General features: G+C 49.8%; 2 protein-coding genes across 2 annotated transcripts in view; one reads left to right on the top strand and one right to left on the bottom strand.

Annotated features, from left to right (window-relative positions):
- The first annotated feature begins 11,018 nt into the window (after window positions 1-11,018).
- On the top strand, window positions 11,019-16,800 carry npas4a (neuronal PAS domain protein 4a). The gene is made up of 8 exons (XM_029847782.1): window positions 11,019-11,512; window positions 11,972-12,135; window positions 12,225-12,327; window positions 12,415-12,715; window positions 12,842-12,951; window positions 13,107-13,242; window positions 13,342-15,119; window positions 15,210-16,800. Exons 1-8 carry the CDS (start codon window positions 11,338-11,340, stop codon window positions 15,236-15,238), a joined length of 2,796 nt encoding a protein of 931 aa, XP_029703642.1. The 5' UTR covers window positions 11,019-11,337; the 3' UTR covers window positions 15,239-16,800.
- Window positions 16,801-18,905: 2,105 nt separating this feature from the next.
- Window positions 18,906-27,072, bottom strand: part of mrpl11 (mitochondrial ribosomal protein L11) — a 32,256-nt gene continuing 24,089 nt past the window's right edge. Inside the window, exons 3-6 of the mRNA XM_029847347.1 lie at window positions 22,865-22,960; window positions 21,362-21,455; window positions 20,946-21,105; window positions 18,906-19,092 (exon numbers count right to left, since the gene is read on the bottom strand). Coding sequence (XP_029703207.1) covers window positions 18,981-19,092; window positions 20,946-21,105; window positions 21,362-21,455; window positions 22,865-22,960 — 462 coding nt within the window. The 3' untranslated portion in view covers window positions 18,906-18,980. The remainder of the gene's footprint in view (window positions 19,093-20,945; window positions 21,106-21,361; window positions 21,456-22,864; window positions 22,961-27,072) is intronic.

Genomic DNA, 27,072 nt, shown 5'->3' with positions numbered 1-27,072 from the left:
TGATTACGCAATAAGTGGCTGTTTATTCGGGTTACTTTGAAAGTGAGAACACGACTGATGTGTTGACGGGAATGATGATTTCATCCACGACAGGGGGACCCCCCCCCACACACACACACCTGCACCCACGCATGACATTGCTGAACAGGTTTAATTTCTGAGGGTGATTAAAATCCTCCCGAATTATCCTCAAATGTTAAAAGCAAAGGCAGCGACTGACGGTCAGTCGTGCAGAACCTTGTTCCATATCTGCTGTTGCAGGAACGCTGATGGAGACGGATTCTACTGACCCACAAAAATATAGAAAAGGGAAGGAGAGAGAGGGGAAACCCCTCATTTCACAGTCCAACGCTTTTTGCTTCACCCAGTCCAACACACACACACACCTCCATCTGTCCGGCCACAGGGGGCTGATGACTCACACACATCCATGGTTTATGTAATCGGAACAGACTGCATTCGGCCGCCAGGGGGCAGCAGATCACATACACAGATCTGCTCTCGCAGCAGCGGTCCAGGAATAGCAACAACCTGAGGAGAGCAGTTTTATAACATATTTGTTCAGCGAGCCAACATTTGCTCTGGTTTTCTATTAGAAAAAAAGTCACATGTGGGAGGAAAAACTGAGGAAACTTTTTTCCAAGTAAATTCAGTGACTACAGCAAACGGATGTTAACAGGGATCAGAACGATTTTCCTTCTAGAGTGATTGTGTTGCTGCCTGATTATTAAAGCTGTGGGAAGGGAAAACGGTGCATGTGAGGGTTAAGAGTTTAACTTTAACTCCAAATATAGAGGAAAAACTGATGCAGAAATGCCAACAACAGACACACAAAGTAAACAACAAACTAAACAACAACAAAGAAATGCAGAATTACCTAAAAGAACTGTCAATAATTACAAAGAGCCTGTAAATGGGACCATTTGTGTCCATCGCTTGGTTCTGGTTGGACACGGAGCCACTTCTGTCCCCCACTTTGACACATACTGCCGATGCTAAATAAACAAATAAAAGCTAATGCAGCAGCCTGGATGTGCACAAAAACATCAACCACAGGCAAAAGCATTGAACTATTGCTGATAACATCAGCGGTGATGAAACAAAAGAACAAACTAACCATTATCGTCACAAAGCAAAAGAGGACAGGACACTGCTCCAAGATGGGACCGTCCACACGAGGACGTGATCGCTGGAGCGGGGACGAGGCTTCCACGGCGACGGGCCCCGTGAATCATCACTACAGGGGTCATTTCTTGTTAGCTGTGGAAATAATTAGCTTATCAGCCTGGTTCAATGACTGCTTCAATTGCCGGGCCTGTTCATGACCTCCGGTGGGTGTAATCTGGCACCAACACCCTGGAAATGCAGCGCAGGCCAACGCGGCGAGCAGGATATCAGGTCACATGTCGCTGATTAACAGCGCTGTAATTAAAAATATGAGCGTGTAGAGGAGGCTGCTCCGAGCCTGCGTGTCCCACTGATGCAGCTGAGCAACGTCCTCGTGTCTCTGTCGCTCCAGCGAGAGACTTCAGCTGACAAAAGGACTGATATAAAGATGCCAACCGCTCCTGATGCTCTACCTTCCATTTCTTTACTTGTTGCGTAAATGTGGTTACCAAGAAACGTGTTGCTATGGTCGCGTGGGCGGGTGGCGGCAAAAAGGGACCTAAGCTGCAGATGCATTCAGTCCTGAAATGAAACGTTTAAGGTGAGCGAGAGACGCCCAGTGTGTCCACCCTCAGTGTCTCCAGCATCAGTGTCTCCATCATCAGTGTCTCCAGCATCAGTGTGTCCAGCATCAGTGTCTCCAGCATCAATGTCTCCAACCTCAGTGTCTCCAACCTCAGTGTCTCCAGCCTCAGTGTCTCCAGCATCAGTGTCTCCAGCCTCAGTGTCTCCAACCTCAGTGTCTCCAGCCTCAGTGTCTCCAGCATCAGTGTCTCCAGCATCAGTGTCTCCATCATCAGTGTCTCCACCCTCAGTGTCTCCAACCTCAGTGTCTCCAGCCTCAGTGTCTCCAGCATCAGTGTCTCCAACCTCAGTGTCTCCAGCATCAATGTCTCCAGCATCAGTGTCTCCAGCCTCAGTGTCTCCAGCATCAGTGTCTCCAGCATCAGTGTCTCCAGCCTCAGTGTCTCCAGCATCAGTGTCTCCAGCATCAGTGTGTCCAGCATCAGTGTCTCCAGCATCAATGTCTCCAACCTCAGTGTCTCCAGCATCAATGTCTCCAGCATCAGTGTCTCCAACCTCAGTGTCTTCAGCATCAGTGTCTCCAGCATCAGTGTCTCCAGCATCAGTGTCTCCAACCTCAGTGTCTCCAACCTCAGTGTCTCCAGCCTCAGTGTCTCCAGCATCAGTGTCTCCAGCCTCAGTGTCTCCAACCTCAGTGTCTCCAACCTCAGTGTCTCCAGCCTCAGTGTCTCCAGCATCAGTGTCTCCAGCCTCAGTGTCTCCAACCTCAGTGTCTCCAGCATCAGTGTCTCCAGCATCAGTGTCTCCAGCCTCAGTGTCTCCAGCATCAATGTCTCCAGCATCAGTGTCTCCAGCCTCAGTGTCTCCAGCATCAGTGTCTCCAGCATCAGTGTCTCCAGCCTCAGTGTCTCCAACCTCAGTGTCTCCAACCTCAGTGTCTCCAGCCTCAGTGTCTCCAGCATCAGTGTCTCCAGCCTCAGTGTCTCCAACCTCAGTGTCTCCAGCATCAGTGTCTCCAGCATCAGTGTCTCCAGCCTCAGTGTCTCCAGCATCAATGTCTCCAGCATCAGTGTCTCCAGCCTCAGTGTCTCCAGCATCAGTGTCTCCAGCATCAGTGTCTCCAGCATCAGTGTGTCCAGCATCAGTGTCTCCAGCATCAATGTCTCCAACCTCAGTGTCTCCAGCATCAATGTCTCCAGCATCAGTGTCTCCAACCTCAGTGTCTTCAGCATCAGTGTCTCCAGCATCAGTGTCTCCAGCATCAGTGTCTCCAACCTCAGTGTCTTCAGCATCAGTGTCTCCAACCTCAGTGTCTTCAGCATCAGTGTCTCCAACCTCAGTGTCTCCAGCATCAATGTCTCCAGCATCAGTGTCTCCAACCTCAGTGTCTTCAGCATCAGTGTCTCCAGCATCAGTGTCTTCAGCATCAGTGTCTCCAGCATCAGTGTCTCCAGCATCAATGTCTCCAGCATCAGTGTCTCCAACCTCAGTGTCTTCAGCATCAGTGTCTTCAGCATCAGTGTCTCCAGGATCAGTGTCTTCAGCATCAGTGTCTCCAGCATCAGTGTCTCCAGCCTCAGTGTCTCCAGCATCAGTGTCTTCAGCATCAGTGTCTCCAGCATCAGTGTCTCCAGCCTCAGTGTCTCCAGCATCAGTGTCTCCAGCCTCAGTGTCTCCAGCCTCAGTGTCTCCAGCATCAGTGTCTCCAGCCTCAGTGTCTCCAGCATCAGTGTCTCCAGCATCAGTGTGTCCAACCTCAGTGTCTCCAGCATCAATGTCTCCAGCATCAGTGTCTCCAACCTCAGTGTCTCCAGCATCAGTGTCTCCAGCATCAGTGTCTCCAGCATCAGTGTCTCCAGCATCAGTGTCTCAAGCATCAATGTCTCCAGCATCAGTGTCTCCAGCATCAGTGTCTCCAGCATCAGTGTCTCCAGCATCAGTGTGTCCAGCATCAGTGTCTCCAGCATCAGTGTCTCCAGCATCAGTGTCTCCAGCATCAGTGTGTCCAGCCTCAGTGTCTCCAGCATCAATGTCTCCAGCATCAGTGTGTCCAGCCTCAGTGTCTCCAGCATCAATGTCTCCAGCATCAGTGTCTCCAGCCTCAGCGTCTCCAGCATCAGCGTCTCCAGCATCAGTGTCTCCAGCATCAGCGTCTCCAGCATCAGCGTCTCCAGCCTCAGTGTCTCCAGCATCAGTGTCTCCAGCATCAGTGTCTCCAGCATCAGTGTCTCCAGCCTCAGCGTCTCCAGCATCAGCGTCTCCAGCATCAGTGTCTCCAGCATCAGTGTCTCCAGCATCAGTGTCTCCAGCCTCAGTGTCTCCAGCATCAGTGTCTCCAGCATCAGTGTCTCCAGCATCAGTGTCTCAAGCATCAATGTCTCCAGCATCAGTGTCTCCAGCATCAGTGTCTCCAGCATCAGTGTCTCCAGCATCAGTGTCTCCAGCATCAGTGTCTCCAGCCTCAGTGTCTCCAGCATCAGTGTCTCCAGCATCAGTGTCTCCAGCATCAGTGTCTCCAGCATCAATGTCTCCAGCATCAGTGTCTCCAGCATCAGTGTCTCCAGCCTCAGTGTCTCCAGCCTCAGTGTCTCCAGCATCAGTGTCTCCAGCATCAGTGTCTCCAGCCTCAGTGTCTCCAGCCTCAGTGTCTCCAGCATCAGTGTCTCCAGCATCAGTGTCTCCAGCCTCAGTGTCTCCAGCATCAGTGTCTCCAGCATCAGTGTCTCCAGCCTCAGTGTCTCCAGCCTCAGTGTCTCCAGCATCAGTGTCTCCAGCATCAGTGTCTCCAGCATCAGTGTCTCCAGCCTCAGTGTCTCCAGCATCAGTGTCTCCAGCATCAGTGTCTCCAGCCTCAGTGTCTCCAGCATCAGTGTCTCCAGCATCAGTGTCTCCAGCATCAGTGTCTCCAGCATCAGTGTCTCCAGCATCAGTGTTTCAGAGCTCCTCAAACAAAATGAAGGAAACTCTGGTGAAAGATTTGCTGAGCAGATGGTTTAAAGCTAACACTGGACAACTGGACAATGACACGTGAGTGTCCTCTTTTAGGCTCCTCCTCCAGGTTTCCCTTTTCTAGCTGACCTCTGGATGACCTGGTCAAGACACACACACACATACACACACCCTGTGTGTATGTGTGTGTATATCTGTGTGTATATGGGTGGGTGTATATGTGTGTGTCATGTGATCAGGTCAACAGCGTGTATATTCAGTGTGGACGTGAGGGGAAATAGGGACGAGTGGAGGTAAGGACAGTGTGGAGCCCCTCCAGCACATCTCCCTCCCGTCAACCTACTCTCTGCTTTCGTTGCGCAACACCTCACCGTGAGCGCGTGCACGCCGTCATCGTGCACAACAGCGTAAACACGACTGTCCTTCCAACCACACCCGACCCACTGCCCGAAAAAACCCGGGAGGGGAAGATGGGCTGTTAGCTTGTGATGTAACGCTTCTATGCCGCGTCGCCATGGCAACCCCGCATCAGTACCAACTTAATGTGGGGAGAAAGAGCCTGTGCTGGTATTTCACAGTACAGTAGCCCGAGTGCAGCGGCACACGTTGCTCCATAGCAACGGCTACGAGTCCGGCAGAAAACTTTTTCTTGCAGCGCTGATGTTTTACCCGCGTCGCCATGCCGACGTGCCCGTGGATCGTCCCCGACTTCGGACTCCGTCCCCTTTAGAAACATCTCGGCTATTCACAGAGTTATTGTCGCAACGTTCCGAGCCGGACGGAGGGACCTTGGCGAGATGCGGACCTCCGAACGCACCTTAAGAGCTCTTGTGGAGCAAATAAAGGCCCCTTCTGCCCCTTTGTGAGCCGCGGCTGCTAAAAATAAACTGGATATTGAAAAGAGAAAATGTACAAGGCTGCCGCCTCACAAAGCCCCTGCTGGGAGGAGGAGGCAGGGAGTGGTGGATGGAGCAGGAGGAGTGTGGGTGGAGCCGCGCGCGTGGGCGTTTGGACGCTTCACATTGGCAGGATGGAGTCTGACAGGCTTCATATGCGGCACCGAGAGGTGGCCGCTGGTGGCCAGCGTGCACGTGGTGGCTCCAGACGCTGCCGTTGCTGCTGCGCCGCGCTAGAAACCGGACTTTGGTCCACGGACGCAGGAAAAGGCTCTGGTGTGTTAATGCCAATCCAGCTCCACACACACACACGCACGCACACACACACACACACTGGGGCTCTAATGATGTGCATTGTGGGTAAATTATGACTCATCACAAAGACAGAAGCTTCCAGATCGCAGATTTAAACAGAACCTGGTGGGAAACTACAACAAAGGGCACCAAAGCCGTTTCCCCACCAAACGTTGCCTCTGACAACGTCCAGTGCTACGTTTTTGCTGCACCTTTGACCCTTTTCTCTGAAGCTGACCCACCTTTTGACCCGCGTTTCCATCCCATCCTGATGCTCCGAGCTGTAACAGCAGTCGTACTGGTCCAGCAACAACTCTCTCATAAACACGGAGACGGAGAAAAGGACAGAAAAGATGCATCAACGCTTCCACGAGGACCTTTGATAAACGTTATTTAAACACGGGGCTTTAACATCCTCAGTGAGACCTCAGGTCCTCCGAGTGCGTCGCCCAGACGTCAGCCACCTTCTGATATAATCCTCTTTGTTACCTTTTCCCCTCCGCATCTACGTGCGCTTGAAAAAATAAAGGCCAGATTTTACTGCCTACTAAAAATAGCTAACCTTTTTTTCCCTTTAAGCACAAAGTGGTTCTGTTGTGGGACCAAACCTTTGATTACTGGTTGTGTTTTGGTTAGTTTTTGTACTTATTTTAAAAATTGTGCCTCTTCAGCATCAGAAAGGCTCCTCTTCACATGTCAGAAATGAATGTACGATGAAAAGATGCACTTTTAAGTGTGTAATAACACTCACCCTAGAAGAATAGATTCATTTGAATATAGCTGGGGGGTTTGGGTTGATCCCCCACCCTTTAATGAGCACATGCACACCTCACATCTACCTGTTGGCGTCCCCACCAACTCTTCTCTTTGCTCCTCATCCTTTCTCTCTTTCTCACTCTGTTGCAGGAGTGGAAGATGTTGCTAGGCGACAGATTAGCTCCTTCCTTTCAAGAAGCAAAGTGCAGACCTTGAGTCTCTGGGTGCAAAAAACCCCCAGTCTTAGATGAGAGAAGTATTCAAAAGACACACACACACACACACACACACACACACACACACACACACACACAGAATCTCTTCTATCCCCGATTTCCGCATGATCCCAAAGTGATGTGGCATTAATTCACTCATATTTTTAGGTCTCTCATTTACATTTGAGATCTCTTGTCCTCAGAACGAATGTTGACATTTTGCCGCCCTGATGATCCATCCTCTCTGTTCTCTCTAACGTGATGACTAAGGTTATGGAGGAACATGATGCTCATCCCTCATCCACGGTTCTGTCAGCCAACGACCGGACCTGTGAAAGTCACACCTGTTGGACAGCGTTACTGAAGAGTGTGTGTGTGTGTATGTGTGTGTGTGTGTGGACAGAGGGAGACAGAGTGCTCCTGCACATTGTACATCTGCTTGCTGAGTGGAGATCACAGAGAATGAGTGTTGGTGAATGGCTGTGAAACTGCATGAATAACCATGAATAAGTGAGTGAGTGACGAGGGTGGCGAGAGAATAAACGGGTGAAATGCGAGTCGGCCGTGCTAATAAGCAAACCTGTGTGAGAGGAGGAGAAAAATGCTGGAAGAATAGATTCAGCGTGCGCCTGCAGTGTGATTTGGTTGTTTAAAGGCACTTTTTATGCCATTTTGCAGCGATGAGATGAGCCCTTAACTGCGGCCGAGTGGCTGCTTCTCCATTTTGGTGTGAGCTGCTCAGCTCTGCCTGAGAACTTCCAACGTTACAGCTCTACACGGCACATTTTCCCTGCCCGAAGTGACTAAAAGACATCTATTTTTAAAACTCAACATCTCTGTCCTCAAATCACGACGCTGTGATTTGGAATCGTGCGCACATCTTTCTTGAGCAGTTTCGCTTGAGAACCAGGCGGAGAAAAAGCCGGCTGATGTCTCCATCCTGGAGGAGACAAACTCCAAATGGAAGCTGGAGCTAAGAGGTGAAATATGCATTTGAGCTGATGAAACAGCAGAATTACCTAAAACCACGTCAGTGCTGCAACTTCGGGCCCCACAAACATGTGAAGACGCTCGCATCCATTAGCTCACATGCTAATTACGCTCAATGAAACCTCCTAATGACTAATAATTGAGGGAGGTATAGAACGAGGAAACTGAAGTCCCCAGTCTGGAAATACGCTGCATGAGTGATGCATAAAGAGGGTTAAAGGAATAATTGAGCCTCCACGTCGAGTGCTGAGTCAAACCAGAGTTTCTGGCACAAAGACGACCCACTAATTGAATTCATTTGGGTCCATTTGCTGTCAGGGAGACCGGGTACTCAAGCCCGCGACCCCTCGCTCTTCACTGCCATGTTCCTCTCTGCCTCCCACCTATGACATCAACACAACCCGGCTCTCATAATGGCAGGAATTATCATGACAACTACGACAATGGAGATGGGATTGTGTAGGACAGCGGGACGACTTGAGTACTGCTGCATTTAAATATAAACAAACAGCACTCGAGCGGAAGAGCTGTTGCATAAAGACGTGCTCAATGTTTGATCAGATGGTCGGATGGAAATCCAGAGAAAAGGGAAACAGCTCCTGCTGGAAAATGCATAAGAACGTGTCCAAATGGACACTGTTGCTACACAAAGAATCAGAGGGTGGAGAAGCTGCACCATCATGAAATGAAAACACACAGAGATCCAACTAATTGTGCACATTTAGCTAGGGGAGAGTACAGGGAGCTCTGCACCGCTGGAGCGACCACTAACGTCATGTTGTTAATCTTCCAAGTCTCTGGACATGTTATGATGTTAGCTTGGCTATTAGCACAAGCTAAGATGAGCATTGCCAGACAAATAGCATGTTAGCCTGGTAGCATGCTAACAGCCATCATCCCCGGGTGAAACTGATGCAGTCACAGACGTTCTCAGACAAATCGAATCAAAGTAACTCCCAAATATAAACCGACAGATTTTTCTCCCTCAAGAGCTCAAAATATTAAAAACCACAATGAACAAAATGACCCAGGTAGCAACATTTTTGGTGGTTAAACACAGCTGACAGCTCAGAGGGATAAAGACCCAGGATTCCTTATAAGCTGCTTAACCATCATTCAAACTTAGATCTGTCACATTTAAGACAGAAACCAGACCTGCACCGAGAGTTCTACAGATATCTGACTAGGACGTAAACAACAGCACAGACTTGGTCACTCTTCACGTCTGACCCTCGTGCGCACTCACTGGATCACAGGGGAGCACGGCGGGTGTTGTAGGTCACCCGTAACAGAAATCAAGAAGAACAATTAAGTCTGAGTTAAGCGCTGATGAATGAGCGCTGCTGCACCCAGAATAGAGAAAGAAGAATGAATGTCACAGGAGGGGGGGGGGGGGCGTCATGGCTTCAGCTTTAGCAACAGATGGGTGTGTGATGTCCTTCTCTCTGCTCTGGTGCTGCTCACACGTCGGATGTGCAGCACAGATGACACATTCACATCTCTCGCTTTTGCACCTTAAAGATCAAATTGGGTTCATTTGGACGGCACCGCCTGAACCAGAGCGGATCCAGTCCGTCCCAGTTCTTCTCTGACCGGTTGGTAGCATCGCTGTGTGGTTTGGGTCATCGTCAGGCACGAGCTAATGCTGAAATACAGCCGTGGCCGAGGAAGAGGAGCAGGCTGAGTCATCCAGTAAGAAATATGAGATGTAAACACACACACACACGCACACGCAGGCAGGAGCAGTTTGGCCCGGAATACAGAACACAAAGCAGACAATCAGAGACAGAAGCGAGTAAATGTGAAGCTGTCCAGCCACATGCAGGGTGATTCATCCAGCAGGTCTCCTCTGCATACTGAGAAACACCGAACAGTCGCTCACATCCGCTTTTAAGGAACGTTCCTTCCAGACAACACAAGGGGCTCAAAATCCCTTAAAACTGTGACGTCCCTTCATCGTTAAAGACGATTTTCAGGCTCACAAAACATGCAGGATGCAAAATAGTAGGGGAGGGGGCTCGGGCGTGTGCGCGAGCACGTGAAACACACCCTTCAGATCTATTTTTGTGGGGGGAAGAAGATGTAAAATCAAGGTCTGGGTGAGCGGGGGCGCGTCTCCCAGTCCTTGAGTTGGTCACCCGTGAGTTCTATTTTTAGTAACAGCGACGTTACCTCGCGTGAGGCAGGTCGCGCGTCACGAGAACTGGCTTCCATTCAAATCTGGACGAAGCTTCTGAAGATCATCATCATCATCATCATCATCATCATCATCATCATCATCATTCCCAAAAGGCGCCAGAGACCTTCAGTAACACACCCGGAGATGAGTTCTGAGAGGCTGCTGGTGTGTGACGCTGCAGCTCACAGTGGTGGACACTGTGTGTGTGTGCGTGCGTGCGTGTTGTGACGTGATTAGCAAATTGGCCAAGTATTAACAGCAGACACGTAAACGTCCCACGCTTTGTTTTTGTTTCCATTTGTAAATTCCAGACGCGAGCGTCTGCGACGCTCTTGAATTCCCTCTGTGGCGGTTCGGGATCGGGGGCTTCATTCATTACGGATTCAGCTGATGTTCATTCATAAAAGGCGACGCGGAGACGACGTGAAAACCCCCCCCAGCACCGACGTCCGTCTCCCAGCCGCCTCCCGCTGCTCTGCGAATGTGGGGAAAATGTGGTTAAAAATGAAGCTAAGGGACACGTGACATGATCTCTGACAGCTCCGCGGCAAAGAGGCAGCAAAACCGAGCTCAGGTGTCAGACACATAAACACAGAGACCTCCTTAGTATGCAGCCCCGCACCCCTACCCCCCCCCCCCCCTCCCCTCCCTCTCATCCCCCTCATCATCAAATACACCGGAGTCCGGTGACTCCGTTTACGTTTTACGCAGGCCCCGCCCCTTACTCGGTTTTGTCCAAATCGGGCTTTTTGCGTCGCCGGAGCTCCCGATTCCAGGCCGACGTCATCAGCGAGTAGAGGGAAGCGCTGACGTCGAGCGAGAGTCACCGAAAGGAGGGGGCACGGGGGAGGGAGGGGGAGCCTCGGCGCTGCTCACGCCGATACGAGGCTGCTCCGTCCTCCTCACCCCTCCTGCTTTCTTCCAACCCCCCTCCTTCCGTTTTACGTCGGAGTTGGTGCGCCGGGGGCCCCCCTGCTCTGCCGGAGTCCCAGGCTATATAAGTCACCTGCGAGCAGAGTCCCTCAACCAGATTTACGGGTTCCGGACTTCAGTGCGAGAGACGGCGACTTCAGCCGCCGAATCACCTGCGCTCCTGAGGTGGACAGAGATCCAGCAGGCGAGCAGCCATCAGAGCTGGACGCTGTGGCGGAGCTACACCAGACAGGGGACGCTTTTGAAACCACTCTGGACAGAAAGCGAGAGCTGATATGACCGATGTCCAATAACGGGACCGCAGAGCTTCTCCTCTAACCTGTCTCCGAACACATCCGAGAGGCAGAGACCGCAGCCGCAGCCTTCAGCCGCACGCCGCTCACAACTCTCCAACTCTGAACTCCGACAGTTCCCCGCCGACGAACCGACCACCATGTACCGCTCGACCAAAGGCGCGTCCAAGGCTCGGCGGGACCAGATCAACGCCGAGATCCGGAACCTGAAGGACTTGTTGCCGATAACCGACGCAGATAAAGCGCGGCTCTCATACCTGCACATCATGTCCCTCGCCTGCATGTACACCAGAAAATCCGTCTTCTTCACTCAAGGTAAGAAGGATTCGATCCCACCCAGATTCCATCATGATAACATCGACGTTATTCCCAGATTTATTTATTTATTTTAATAAAAATAAAGCGATTAAAAATGACCTGTTGATCTAACAGCGCCGCAGAGACGCAATAGTGAAATCAACAAGTGCTTTGGTGGCACCGCAGGCTGCTGTCCATACAGAGATCCCGCTCAGTGGGGCTGGGGGGGGAATAATTGATGAGTGAATGAACGTTTAAGCCGATAAACGGTGTCGGAACACGTGTCGCTGTCCCTGGTGCTGAAGGCGCCATCGTCGCTGTCCGTGGTGCTGAAACCCACTGCGGACGCTCCTTCTTCTTCTTCTCCTTCTTCTTCTTCTGCTGCTGCAGCTGCTGCTGCTGTTGCAGAGATCTAACACAGTGTTTCTGGCTCGGTTCAGGTTAATTGACGAACCTGACACTGACTCTTGTTTCTAGGAACCGAGCCCGCTGCCGGTGTGGAGCAGAGCGCCGCGTTTCTGGACCTCCACGAGCTGTCCGAGCTGATGCAGGCGCTGCCCGGATTTCTGATGCTCGTGACGGGAGAAGGGAAGCTGCTCTACCTGTCAGACAGTGTCTCGGAGCACCTTGGACACTCCATGGTGAGTCCAAATGGAGTCCAAATCTCTTTGCGGTTACAGGAAGCTTCCATAGGCTCTGGGAAACACGTATTTTTGATTCACTTTTCCAGGTGGATCTGGTGGCACAGGGGGACAGCGTGTACGACATCATCGACGCCTCCGATCACTTGATCACAAGGACCAACCTGTCCACGTCCACGTCTCTGGAGACGGGTAAGACAGAACGCAGACCTCAGAAACAGACAGTGTCATTTCCTCACCGACCGTGACTGATCAGCGTTCTAAACCTGGACTCTGCAGATCGCTTGTTCCGCTGCCGTTTCAACATGTCCAAGTCAGTGAGGAGGCAGAGCACGGGCAACAAGCTGGTTCTGATCCGAGCCCGGTGTCTCCCCCCGCAATCGGCCGCCAGCTCCTACTGGACCTCCAACCCCATCTGGGTGTGTTTCTGCTGTCCTCTCGACCCCCACCCCACCCGCTCTGGCCCCGGGTCAGATAAGGAATCCACCTCCGCCCCTCCCCGGGCCGACGCCGACCTGTTCCTGGCCTCCTTCCACTCGCAGCACGCTCGGGACCTGAGGCTGCAGAGCGCCCAGGACAGGTGAGCCCACGTTCAGCTCCATCTGTCGCTTCCACTCGATCCTAACTGTTTACCAGATGATTTAACGGAGGGGGGGGGGGGGAAACGTTGCCGTACTAACGTGCCGCCGCCCACTCTCCCCTGCAGCGTGAGCGCCTATCTTGGCTTTGATGTGACAGCTTTAAGCTCCCGCTCCTGGTACGGCCTCCTCCACCCACAGGATCTGTCACATGCCTCCTCTCAGCACCGCAGCCTATGTAAGTATACTTTTCACACATACATAACTAGCGGTTACAACCGTCCAGGGCCCACACGCGCATTGTTCCCACTGGCACGTCCACGCAGCCAAACGCACCAGGATGATTAATAGGATTCCAGGCTGGTGCCAACTCTGTGACTCTTTGGTCAACAGTGAGGGAAGGAGGAGAGGGCCGAGCTGAGATGGTGGTGCGCGTGCAAGCGCAGGACCAGTCCTGGGTCTGGCTTTACATGGTCCTGCAGCTGCAGCCAGGAGAGATCCCCATCAGCAGCAACAACTACATCATCAGGTAATTTCTCGGCTTTGAGGAAGACAAAGTCTTCATTTGTCAGGAGAAAAGCCACGCTAACTGTTGCCTTTCCCTTTTGTTTTTCCTCCTCCCCCGCAGTGAACCGGAGGCCTGGGCGGTGCGTCAGCAGTTGACCGCGGAGCAGAACCAGCTGACGCTGGTTCTGGGTGCTGGTGCTTCTCAGCAGGAGAGCCTGAGCCTCCAGTCTCCAGAGACTCTGTCCAGCCCAGACCAGGTGTTCACCCCGGGCAGCAGCGGCCTGTCTGGCCAGTCCTTCGACTTCAGCACGGCCGGCTGCAGCGTGGGCTCCTCTGACGAACCGGGGAGCTCCGCCGCCGAGGCCATGCAGCTGGAGGGCGATCCTCGCTCCAGTATCTCCTCCCTGGAGGAGGAGAGCTTCTTTCAGCAGCACCCCACAGAGAGCCCCTCCTCTCCTACTCCGGTCACCGTAGAAACAGTGACAGACTTAGACTTTTTAACGCAGAACATCCTCCTGCCGCCGTCCTTCCAGCTGGACCCGCCGCTGCCAGCGCTCCCCCTGCCTCTGCCCCCTGTTCCCGCCTCACAGGCGCAGCAGACCAAAGAGTTTGTGTGCACGCCGCCCTACACTCCCCAGATCGGCGGGGCTAGCTTCCCCTTCGGGGAGCCCCTCTTCAGCTTCGACCCAACGGGCACCACCACCCCTCCCCCCTCTGCCACCACGACCACGGCCTCCACCTCGCTGGCTCCCGCCGCGTCCTCCTCCGCCCCGCCGACCACCACCTCCAGCCCCGCCCCCCCGACAACGCTGTCCACCAAGCCCCCGCTCTCGCTTCCCTCTCTGTCCACAGACTTCCTCTTCTCCATCGACGCTTGCAGCGGCACCTTGTACGAGAAACTGCCCCCGACGCCCGACAGCCCCGGAGATGGCGACTGCACGGTGATGACCCTGCCCGAGGTCCGGGGTCCGCTGTACGTAGACGTTCCACTGGGGCCCCTGCAGTGTCCCCCCGAGGGCCTCCTCACCCCTGAGGCGTCCCCCGGCAAACAGCCCTGCCTCTCCTTCTTCTCCCTGGAGAGAGAGAGGGAGAAGGAGAGGGCAGAGATCTCCCTGATCGCCCAGCACATCAGCTCCTTGGCAGAGGGATTCTACCTGGATCCGCTCCTGTCCAAACTCTCCCCCTTCTCCATGTCACCCGCGTCCTCCCCGCCCTCCCCCTTCATGTCTCCCGCCATGGAAACCGCTGACGACGATTCCCTCGACTTGCACTCGGAGATGTATCCCATCAAAGCCTGGAGAGGTCTGGACGCTCCCATCTTCCTCAACGATGACGACTCTCTGTTTGAAGAGAGCATCATAGACCCCCTCTTCCTGGACAACATCATCACAGCTCAGACCACCTGCCTCTCCTCGCCGTCTCCTTCGACCACCTCCACTCCCTCCAACCCCTCCAGCCCCATCTCTCCTCAAACCTCAGTTCGCTGGCGCCAATCCTCCCCGTTTGAGGGAGGGGCCCACTTCTGTAGCGTCCAATCGGCGCAATGTAACCCCACGGCTGGGTGCGGGGCAACCGTGGCCGCTGAGGCTGGGGCAAAGGTGGAAGGGGAGGGGCTAGGGGAGGAAGCGATGGAGATCGAGGTGCCACCATCTCCAGTGTCCTGCTGCTCCTCCATCCCAGGTTCCCCTCCCCTCATCCTCACTGCCTCCCCCAGCTCTGCTACTTCCACGCCCATTCGGTCGCCCATGCCTGCTGTGTCTTGCACTCAGTCCCTCCTGGAGGAACTGGCCGTCCTGGAACCCATGTTTGGGGCAGGTGCCTCTATCGCCCCTGGCTTAGGGCAACAACCTGAGTTGTATCAACTCCAATGTCACCCATCGCCACAGTGCTTCCACAAAGGTGAGGATCTGCCTCTTTTCCCCCCACTTGGCTCCCGTTAAACAGGATTTAAACACCATCACTAAAATCCTCCTTTCTTTTGTCTTTCAGATGGGAGTGGAAGTGTTCCTCCGTTCTAAAATAAGTCTGTGACTTACTTCATTAAGTATGGCATATTGTCATATTTTGTGGAGCCCCTTTTACTGAAAAGTGAAAAATAATTAAATGTATAAATATACATGATGTATATACAACGTGAGGACTTTAACTCCTACGTGTCTCCGAAGAACAAAGATTGGCTTCATATTTTTGTTAAGAAGTGGTGCAACATTTCCAGGAAGGTGCGACCAAATGGACCCACAACTGAGCCGGTTCTGAGTCCATGTGGTTCCTCTCAGCTTCTCTGTGACCCCGAGCTTCAGATACGATCAGACAGAGAAACCTCTCTGAACTTGTAAGCGCTATTTAACTTCCAGACGCGCATTTGTATTCACTCGTAGTGAAAAATCTGTGTTGCACAACAAGAAAAACGGTCTTTTCTTGCTGCTTCAAAGGGAGACGTATTATTATAGCACTTTTGCCTGACATGCAGCCACGCAAACCCAAACCTCAAATGCATTCGGAGTCAGATGTTTACAATTTTATCTGCACATTAGTGGAACAAGGACCAAGCGCACCGGCCAGATCAGTCCGATTTCAGATGTCTTCTGTTCAACATTTCGACATCGGAACCGCGAAACGATGAGAAGGTCATTTGAGTTTTGAGTTTGCTGCTTCGAACCTTTAACATTTCATACGTGTACCAGTGTGATGTGCTGACCAATAGAACCTGCGTAGAGATCCTGGCATGCAAACGATCTCCAGAACGTCAAAGGTTTCCATTGCTTTCGCCAGAACAAACACCAAACAAGAAATTGTCTGGACGTTTGCCGGAGCTCCGATCGCGCCACCGAACCTGCGGCTTCGTTGTACTGTACATTAAACTCTGAATGTGGGCCCTCCGGGCCCCTCTCGGCCTGACTGCAGTCGGCTGAGTATTGTTGCGGCATCAATATTTGCAATGCTAGCAGCTAACAGCAGCTCCTGCATGCCTGAAAGCACCCTGACCCGCTGAACTCTGAACTCTTTATCAAGTCCATTTTCAACATGGACGTTTACATTGATGCTCCACTGGAGTGCGGTGTAGTGTGGCACAATTGACTATGTGAATGAGCAATTCTTCTTTTTTGAGAGGGGCTAGAATACAAAGGTTTTGTTTTAAAAAATGAAAATAGGGATTGGTGTTATTTCCATTCAGTTACCAAGCGACACGGGTTGAGAATGGTACTATTCCCATGGTGTCGACATGCTCACGTAGAGTTGTCTACGGTCAAGTAAAGGATTGATTCCTACGTTCTAGCTATTAAAGGCTAAGTTATTATACATGTGTACATTTATTATACCGTACGTGTGATATTTGAAAAAGATGTTAATGCATATGCATTATGTCTGTGGATATAGGCATATGTTCTTTTCAGAAAGATTGTACACATTTGTACATTTGTATGTTACTGTTTTTGGTCTGTTTAAAAAAAAAAGAAGAGATTTTTATTGCACAAGATGGACCATATTCTCGATATTTTCCTGCAGAATGGACATTGTGGACCAGTGTTCTATTGTGTTGCTTATAAGTGTATTTGGTTGTCTTACAAATGCATTTATATTAAAGTGCACTTAATGCGGCTGATGGAACTGTGTCGTCACGTTCGAGCCCCTCGTTCCTCCCTCGTCATCATCATCATCATCATCAGCATCAGCATCATCATCCGCATCCTCACGGCCGTCCCTGCCTCCTCGCTCGCTCCCTCCCCGCGTGCTCTCCTCCATTTCTTCCCCTGGAGCTACTTTCGCTCAGCAACAGTACTGACGCACACACATGACGAGACAGAATGAGACACTATCTGACTCAGACTGACGCACACGCTTGGCATTGAGGGATTTTTTTTCCTCTCCTTGCGTGCGCATGTGCACAGAATTGGCCTCCCACTTTGGATGATGCACGTACACGCATAATAGTAGGCATATGCCCCCACCACCACCACCACCGCTCTTTACAAATCACAGTTGCCCACTTGTGTACCTGCGACGCTGTCACAGCTCCGTGTGGTGTAAGACTCCATATATAGGCATTCCTGTTTGAGCGCTCCGAGTGAAACAGCCCCCCGTTTATTCACAGCCTCCATTCAGAAAGATCAGAGAGGGGAGGGATGGAGAGGGAGGGGGAGGAGGCAAAGGGAGGGTGAGGGGATGCTAAAATTAGAGGTACAGTAAAGACGGATGTGAGGCAAATTGGGGTAAACCAAAGTCACATGAGAAACCACAGAAAATGGCACAAATAAACAGAAATGTTAGATATCAAGGAAAGATTTCTCTCTATATGTTTTTAAATGTCATCCACCTTCAGGCCTGTTCTCCTCTGCGCTTCACGTAGTCTGTAAACATTAAACGTATGTCCAGATGTAAATGTGGCAGAATTGTGAAGATTTTCTGGGTGGAAAAACCTTTGTTGCATCGCCGCTGCAGCGGCAAAGAAGAGGAGGAGGAGGAGGAAGAGGCGCTGAACAGATAATTGCTGCCATCATGTGGTGGACACGTGTACTGCACGTCTGAAAACAAGGGGCACTTTAAAACTCATTTTCACGCAAGATAATGATGAAGCTCAGATTTTAAAAGTCTCACTCAAGCATTGCTCAATTAATCAAATCTCAATTTTTAAGGAACATAATGAGGAATTCACATTAAAGTTATGGACTAATGACCTACAATAGACTATTTTTTACTTTTGTTTGCCTATTAAATATCTCAATTCACCATACCAATAGCTCACAATACTATTCTTACGTAAACTTCAAGATAAAAGAAAGACAGAGCTGTGTTTCGATAGGCGTGAATCCATTTTCAATAATTTTGGGTTATTGAGCTCCCCTGTGATGCGTTCAATAATCAATGACTGCAGCTCACCACAGGTTGGTGAAAACTGTGTCATGTGCATAAGAAACCATCTGTGCAACCTGAACGGAAGCCAAACAGCTTCCAGAAGTTTTAATAATAGATAATAACATCAAAAGGCCGCGTGTACGATTCCTTCCAAGACACGCAATTGCAGTTTCATTAGCCCGGCTCAGATGAAATGAAACACAGAGGGTCATAAATATTCTCTGCCTCCCTGAGACAGAGGGTTTGTTGCCAGGGTACGCTGAAATAAAATCCCCCCGGAGGAGCCCCTCCAGGAGGCTTCAGGAGGTTTCATTCCAACAGTTTAATCAAAGTCCTTCAGTCCGACCTGAAAACGTTTTTAATTTCGCTGCTGAAAAAGAAAGATCCTTCTTCTCATCTATTTTAAAAGAGGCTGGAAGTTTCCCATCAGAACTCTCAACAGTCCTCACACACCTGCGTGATGTGTTGCGCGATGAAAAAGCCCCGGCGGGAAGATCAGACAGCTTTAACATTCCAGCAGCACTTTATTTAATTCCCCTGTTAAATGATTTGTATCCTGAGGTGTGCAGACCATCATTTATTGAGGATTTTCTCATAAAATTAACATCATTCTTGTCTCATCGCGGATTTTTGCACATAAATCATTGAGTTAAAAATCTCAAATAGCGCCTAATGTGCTGAGTTTATAACAAGTGAATGCTTGCTAAAAATAAGTGGTTGTAAATCATTAATAAGTTATTATTTCAAGCTTGATCGTGGACGCGATTTAAGCCGGGAGATCGGGTGCTTGTTATGGATGGAAGGACTTAAATAGAAACAAGGACAGCAAACACATCACAAAGCAACAGTTTATTCATCTCAGACTGAAACACAGGAGGAGCTGCAGGTGGAGGACGGTGCAGGGCTTCATTTCTTCTTGCCCGTCGAGGCCTCGGCGGCGGCGGCGGCCTCGGCCGCGTCAGCCCTCAGCTGCTCCTCCCGCTGCTCCAGGAAGACTCTGTACTCTTCAGCGGACAGACTGAGGACGAGAGGAAAGAAAACGGGCTCAGTCGTGATGCTGCTGTCCAGTTCCTGCATTATTTCGGATTAAAAGTTGGCGACTCAGGGCAGAGAGTCGACCAAAGACCCAAAGAATGTGACTGCAGCACACACAGGAGGTGCTGACATGAAAGGGGGAGGATACCGGGGAGGAGAACGCCATCTTTAATGATGAAAAGGTTCAAAATCAAAGTCACTCGCTGGTGTGTGGACGCGTGCATGTGTAGCGATGTCTAATCTCCTTGTGATGGTGTCGCTTCTGCCAACACAAGCAAAACTTCCAGGAAAGTAAACGAATTTAAACACCTGCAGCTTTAAATTGTCATTTATCTTCTAGCTGATGGTAGATTTGAGAGCTCAACAACATAAAGTCGTTTTTGAGTTTCATTCATGTTCATTTTGTTGTAGCCATTTTCTGCTATAACAACATAAATAAGAGCAATGTGTTAAAGGAAGCAGATAAAACTTAAAATGTTTATAAAAAATTTTAAATTCAGAATTGAAATGCTGCACATTCTTTTCCAAATAAAGAAAAGTCATGAAATGTATGACTTTACAGAAAAGAGAATAAAGCATATGAAGCATATTTGGCATTTCAAAATAAAAGCAGTGTGTCTATCTTTCATTACAAACTCATGATTACTGCGTGAGCTGAAAACTGCTGGAAGATTTAGCTTTTCTATGAACGGCTGACCTATTATCTGGTGGGATTTGGGGGATTCCAGCCTGACACTTTAACCATCTTCCACAATTCATCAGGATTTGTCTCAGAAACAGAATTTTGATGTCACCCCAGTGTTTCCCACTGGTTTGGGGGCTGGGGGCTGGACTGGCTCCTCCATAACTATTATTAACATTGTCTTGGTGAGACAGCCGTGACAACGGGTGTTTGAGGATCAGCTGACAAACTGTCTGAGGCCCCCAGAACCCCAAAGAACAATTTTGTCTCAGCAGTCCACAACATGTTGGGCCACTTCTCTTCAGGCCGCTGGGTGTGTGTGTAGGTAAACAGTAACGTGTGCAGCAAACGTGTGTTTTACAGGAGCTTCTCACTGATGGCTCATCTTCACAGGGGTCTTCTGGTTGTTACAGTCCTCAGAGGACACGTTAACCTTCTGTGATTCCTCATTAGCTCTGTCTTTGATGGTTGAGCTTTTATTCCATCCGTTTAAAAAGGGAGTTTTCCATTTTCTTCCACATCGTTCTGGAGGCCATTTTGAAGCCGTTCAGCTCTTTTGAACTGAGCAGCCTGTCATTTTCTGCACTTTTATTTGTTTTCCTCTCTCCAGTCAACGGCCTCGCTCACTGAAACCCTCACCGCTGTTACTTTGAACAACCAAATATCTGATTTCTATCATTTTCTGGAAAATAAGATTGGATGTTTTTTTGGATGTCTTGATATGAAGGGTTCTTAATGCGTGCTCATGCGTGAATTTCAAAGGCAATATCAGGATGTGCTAATGTTGCAACAGCTGCAGCGGCACCAACTCTTCCATTATCACTGATAATAACAAAGTATGTGTAAAGATCAGAAAGACAAGCATTAACCAGACTGCATGAATAGATAATCAGTATTAAAGTACGCGAGGCTTCTTGTGGCTTCACCCTGGTTTTGGTAAAGATGAATGAAACAGGTTTGCTGCTCTTATCTGTCCTCTGAGAGGAGGCAGACAGCATCTGCTCATGACACCTCCATCAGTTACTGGCTGCAGAATTAAGCTCAAGCACGCTTTGAGAATCACAGAAGTTAAGGAATCGGCCTCAGCGGCGGGGACGTGTTTATGCTTTCCTAGATTACAGTAGCAAGGTGTCAGCACACTGAAGGACACTTACTCATTGACAATCTTGATGCCCAGCGAGCGAGCCGAGCCGATTATGCCTTTGACGACTGTTTCCAAGGGAGTATTCCTCATTTTGAAGCACTCATCCTGGGATTTGACCTGGGCGATCTCATACACAGCCCTCACAGACACCATCCCCGCTGTCTCGTGGCCTTGGAAACAAAGGATTTAGGATTACAGAGGTGAAAAACAACACAAGAAGACAATAAAAAGGCAATGACCCAGAGGCAGTGTGCACTGAGACAGGAAGTTTCTTCACACAGGTAAAAATGCATAATTCTCTTTCTGCTGTCCTTCGACAACATGAATATAACATCAATCGATGGATCCGGGGGCAGACGTGTGTCCGTTCCAGAGACGGTGTGGTGGGTAAAGCGTGGAGCGGGGGCCCCCACCTGCCCTCCTCACCTGTTTTTCTGGCCCCTTTCGCGATGCCCGCAGCTTGTTTGAGGAAGTACGACACCGTGGGCTGGCCGATCTTCAGGTCATAGGTCCTGTCGGGCTGTGGAGACACAAGAAGTAACGTGTGCTCCTACAGACGGCACCATCTTAAATCTAAACTCTAGCTGAACCTTTGCAGACGTGTGGTCGTGGATTGTCTTTATCGCAGCCAGACACATTGTTGTGCCCATAAAAGCTGCGCAGGTACTGTAGTGACAAAGGTCAGCTCATCCGTCCTCCAGCATCAGAATTAAAAGAATCTCTGCAGCAGCGCTTATTCTGATGTCATTCACTCAGGCATAAGACCTTTTTAATAAATCTGGCTCAGAGAGCCATACTGATAAATATGAACCAGAGAAAAGTGTATTTTGGGCTTACTGTTATCTGCCACTGAGGGAAAATATAATTAAACCCAGCAAATGGCAATAAAGTTTAGCCTGAGCAGCAACGGCCTCCCAGCTTTCCTCCACATATGGAAAACATGCTGAGTACAATGCGGTTGTAGATGAAAAAGGATATTAAAGGGGACAATAAAACAATATTAGATGGACATATTGCTGTTCAGACACAGCGTACAGTGTTCCTGTGACATCCTGCAGCCACAGTTTTCATATTTAGAATGAAACATCTGCAGTATTAATGGTTCTGGTCCTCAGCTGTGGGTTATTTTTAATGCTAATTCAAAACATTTAGCTGAAAGCATCGCTGTGAATAAAAAGTAATGCCTGACAGCGCCTCAGGCGTGCCCTCAGAATTCTAATCTTGCTATTGTCTGTTTGAATACAGATAAACGATGAGATAGGGGTTAATTAATGCTGGTGGCGCTGTTGTTCTGTTTGGACAGGACCTGGTGGAGCCCCAAGCAGAGACCAGAGCTCTCACGCTGCTTATCTGATCCTCCTACGGAAGATGACTGTCAAAGAGCTTCTCTGGAATAACGTGAAAGGCGACATGAGTGTCGACACGGCTGACGTGAGAGTGAGGAACGCTAATCTCACGCTCCATGAACACATGAAACCTGAGCAGGGAGTGCACACACCCCCGGAGCAGAGGGAACCTGGCACCGAACGCGGCCGACAGATGGCAATGACGGACAGCAGCAGGAGCCCCGGCGTGATGGCGGAGGAGCTCACACCTTTTAAAGGATTAGCCTGTACAAATTCCCCCCCTTTACATGTGTATTCAGCAAAGGGGCCACAGCTGAATACACACAAACACACCAGCCCAAAACGCCACTGTTCCGTGTCATTCCCAATTCCTACATGCACTAAGTGCTTCCTGGCCCCCAGTTCCTCTGGGTATTGCTTCATTAATGAATGCAAATGGAAAAGGCTTACTTCAGTTGAAGAGTATGAATAATGGAGGCGCCTGGTGATGTTCTGCAGCTAGTGGGTTTAACCACAGTCTGGGAGGCGGTGGACTGAATGTGAAAAGGTCAGGGGTGGGTTACAGCGGGCTTTAGAGACGCACCTTTACGTGGATCTTAATTGGGAGAGGGATTCCCTCCTTCAGCTCCTTGGTTTTCTCATTGAAGTCCTTGCAGAACTGCCCGATGGGGATTCCTCTCTGGATGGGAAATAAACATGGAATAAAGTGATGGGGGGGTCTTGTTAAAATGTATGAGAAGTCTGAGCTGGAAAACATTCAGATGTCACACTGTGTCACGCGGCGCCGCCAGAATGCAGATGCCTGCACGGCGGCTGTCACTCAATCACTCGCAGGCCTTCAGAAAGGACGGAATATATTTTCACAGTGTCACTGAATATATATGACGAATGTGAGTGTTCATGTGCAATAGATTCTGACTGGCTTTGTACTTATACACACACTCAGATGGATACGAGCGTGTGTGTGCAGTGTTGTTCCAGACAGCTCATTTGGGGCGTGACTGTCACTCGAGCTAAGATTGAATGCATGTTGGTGCACACAGCCAGAAAAACCAAGTGATGAATGATACTTGTGCAAGGCCGACCAAAGCAGACGCAAAATGGATGTTTGACATTGAGTCAACGAAACCAGAATGAACTGCTTATATGAGCCGCTCCCCTTCAGAGCTGGATTCAGCAGCAAACCCCTATAGAAAATATGTAATTATAAGAGCTCAAATTTCTACCGACCTTCAAGGCCCATCCTTCACAAAAGCAACACGCTGACTGAAAAGTTCATTTCACAAATGAGGAGGAAGAGGAGGAGGACAAAAAAATGGAGGCATTTCCATGCACTGGCAAGCCTTCATCATTCCATAACAGCTTTTGGGTTCTAATAAAGAATCTGATGAAAAGTCAGTCATGCTAAGACACTTTCCAAAGACAGGAGGCAGGCGGTGTTTATTTGAGGCTAACGGAGTGGAAAGTTCCGTGATCATCATTTCCACTAAAGGCTTGAAAAGCACTTGATGAATGCTGATCAGTCCCATCCCCACCAGGCTGTCACTTCATCGCCGTCCCGAACGCTCCTCATTACGCTTCGGCACTACAAAAACAACACGCAGGCTTAAATGTCAACACACTGCGCACGTGAAGGCAGGTTATTGTTTCACCGTTGATGGATTGTATTTGAATTGCAATATCCAATTAATAAAATGAAATGCAGCCGTGTCCCGGGAGCCCTGGCTTCGCTCTACCTTCCCTCCGCTACGGTGCTTATTAATAGTAATCCCTTGTCAACATCACTACCTTCTTACTCATGCCCTTCCCTCCCTCTGCATCATTTTAAAAAGCATAGAAAAGGTAAATAATCAGGGAGGGAGCGGAGAAGAAAGTCTAATTAAATATGGATTAGCATAAAGGTTGTGATGTAAGGCTATGAGTCAAAACAAACCCTCTGGTTAGGTTCTGCCTCATGCCTCCAGCTCCTGCCGTCTCCCTCTGTTCAGCCCATGTCAGATAATGATCTCTCCCACTGACGCAGATGGCTCTTTCATAGCACACAATGCCATGAAAGGGCTCCCTGACCAGGCAGAGATCATCCCTGATGCTTCTAAAATATGCTTAAGCACGGACAGGGAGGCACTTAGCAGGGAGGAGAGAGTCCTTGCAGACAGACAGAGGAAAACACTTCATTCAGCCTCCATCTATGACAGACAGTGCTAAGAAAAGGCTGGCACAAACACCAGAAAAGGGTGAGAAGTAGCAAATAAGAAAGACGAGAGTCGTGACCCACTTGGGGATAGACGGCAGTTATATTCCTTACACAGTTAAACATGCACCAGAGACAGGAAGTCATTTTTAATTAAGCTGCTCCAGAAGAGTCCGAGCGTCTGTGTGTGTGAGCGAGCTTTATTTTGGCTTTGGGCTGTTCAATAGTGTAACTGCAGCCGTTAATGAAACATGATGTTCAGTCAGCCTCTCCGTGCATAGAGGATCCACTTCTCCACCTTTACGTGACATTTATCAGAGGGGGAGAACTGGAACATTAACGTGGCCAAATCTCCAGCCCTGCTCCCCGCATCTGGACATCTAATCACCCTGGAGGCTGCCGGATAAATCCTCTCTTCCACCACGACTGATTACAGGCGGGTGCTCTGCGCTATAAAATGGCTGCAGCCCATCACCCATCACCCGAGGCGGGGGCCTTCCACGCCAGCTGTGGATAAGGACATTTGGCCGAGCGTCTTCAAAGAGGACACCGGGATTACATCGTCCGCAGAGACGTATCGCGCTGTCAGATGGGGCAGCGGCGGTGGTGAGTAATGGCTATATAATGCCTCAAAGTTCAGAACGGCAGATTCTTATTACTCTTAATTATATGAGCAATTACTCATTTGCAATTAAAATCCAGGAAGTGTCGGTCTGAACTGACCCCTTCCACCACAGTCTCTGTGGTCCGCTTTGACACTTCTTCCGCGTTAATGTGATTGGCCTTTCAGCTTCAGCAACTCTTTTTAACAAGATGAAGCACTAGTGTAGCAGGGTGTGTGTGTGTGTGTGTGTGTGTGTGTGTGTGTGAGAGAGAGAGAGAGAGAGAGAGAGACAGCTGAGCCGTATTAGAATTTCCAGCAATAGCTGTTGATATTTGAACAATGGGGGTGGGAAGATTTGACCATAGACAGCACCAGCGAAGAAGAAAAGCGAAGGCCGTGGGAGGTCCTCATGAATATGGGTGAATGCGCGTATGTTTATTTATGAAAACTTTAGCCTTGTTGCAATCTGACAAGACCGACAGTTCAGTAGTGGATATGTGGGAATAATCAGATGCCATCGAGTGCTGACGGTGGGGAAATATTCGCCGTACGTGCAGGTGTTTCTGGGGAGAAAGTGGGAAGGAGGGAGAAGGAGGTGGAGGAAAGAAGAGGTGAGATGGAGGCAGGAAGAAAGAGCGGGTCAAGAGGAGCACTGCAGAGCAGACAGAGGAGGCGGGATTAAGCCTTGGGGCAGGAGGCTGGACTAATTGCCCCTGGCACAGGACGCAACTGGATAAATGAGTGCAGGTGGGTGACGAGGCCCGCGATGTGGAGGAAGGTGTCAGAGCGGAGGCTTGCGGGAGGGCGAGGTTAATTAAACACTTCGGTGTGAAACACCCTCATTCATTATCTTCATTATCGTTTTCATTTAATCTGCTCTGCTGTTGGCACTTTATCACATTCAGCCGCCTGTTGAGTCCTCGCACAGCTGATTAGATTTCGTGTAAAGCCCTCAACAGCAGAAGCAGAATCTGGTAAGAGGCGGAGCAGCGGCTGAGATTAGGAAGCACACAGCACAACCATAAATCCAGTTCACGCTGGACATTCATTTTACTTGATCTTGCACGCTGAATTGGGTGGATTAGTCTTAAGTGGAAAATGAAAACGGTTTTCAGGCCCAGTCTCTAGTCAACTGGAGCCGACATCCAGCCCCATATTAAAGAGTCGGGGGAGGGCTGCTCAGATGGACACGAGTGGAGAAGCGACGGAGCGACTCGTCTTTAACACAATAACAGCGACAGGACTCTTTACTGTTTTTGTTGCAGACTGGTTTTTACCTGGAAAACCTGCCTTGACTTTGGTTGCTGGCACATAAGAAGAATCTGTTGTTCGGAGCAAAAATAGAGAGCAGAGCCAAGGTGGAACAAAATGTATTGCATCATGACAAAACATCCCATTTTCAACTCCATTAGGTCTCCCTCACAGTCCTGACAGTCTTGTGCTTTTTGCCACTTCACATGATTAATCATGTGTGCCGTCTGCAGCAGGAAACAAGCATGAACTGCAGGCTGGAGCCAAACACAAGCTTCTCTGACCAGACGAGGAGACACAGCAGTCCGACGCTAACAAGGTGAGGAAGATTTCAAAGCTGCACTGATGAGAATCCCGATTCTTGCCTGGTTAACATCCTCGCACGTTTCTTCTAATGTGCTGGGACACCGATCACGGCGGAGATTTCTGTCTCGTTTCTCTGCTCCACCAATAACGGGCTGACAAAAATACAGCAGGCAGCGCAGGAGCTCAACAGAGAAAACTAATGAAGCGTTCCCTGCAACTCCAGGGCATGAGCACCAACGTTCTCAAAGATGGTATCAAAGGTGAAGCGAACCACCTTGATGCATCAAACTGCATGTGTAATTACCTCCTCTTCTTGGAAATCTGTATCTGGCTCAGACTTGTCGGGTGGAATTAACCTGATGTTGCCGTTTTACAACACATTAGGGGGGGGGGGGGGGGTCAGAGCCTACAGAGGTTAAGCTCCAGCTGCAGCTCAGGG

This window comes from Takifugu rubripes, chromosome 14 (assembly GCF_901000725.2).
Source record: "Takifugu rubripes chromosome 14, fTakRub1.2, whole genome shotgun sequence".
NCBI classification, from domain to species: domain Eukaryota; kingdom Metazoa; phylum Chordata; class Actinopteri; order Tetraodontiformes; family Tetraodontidae; genus Takifugu; species Takifugu rubripes.
Note: the sequence above shows the minus strand (reverse complement) of the source record. Positions and strands in the feature narration are given on the sequence as shown.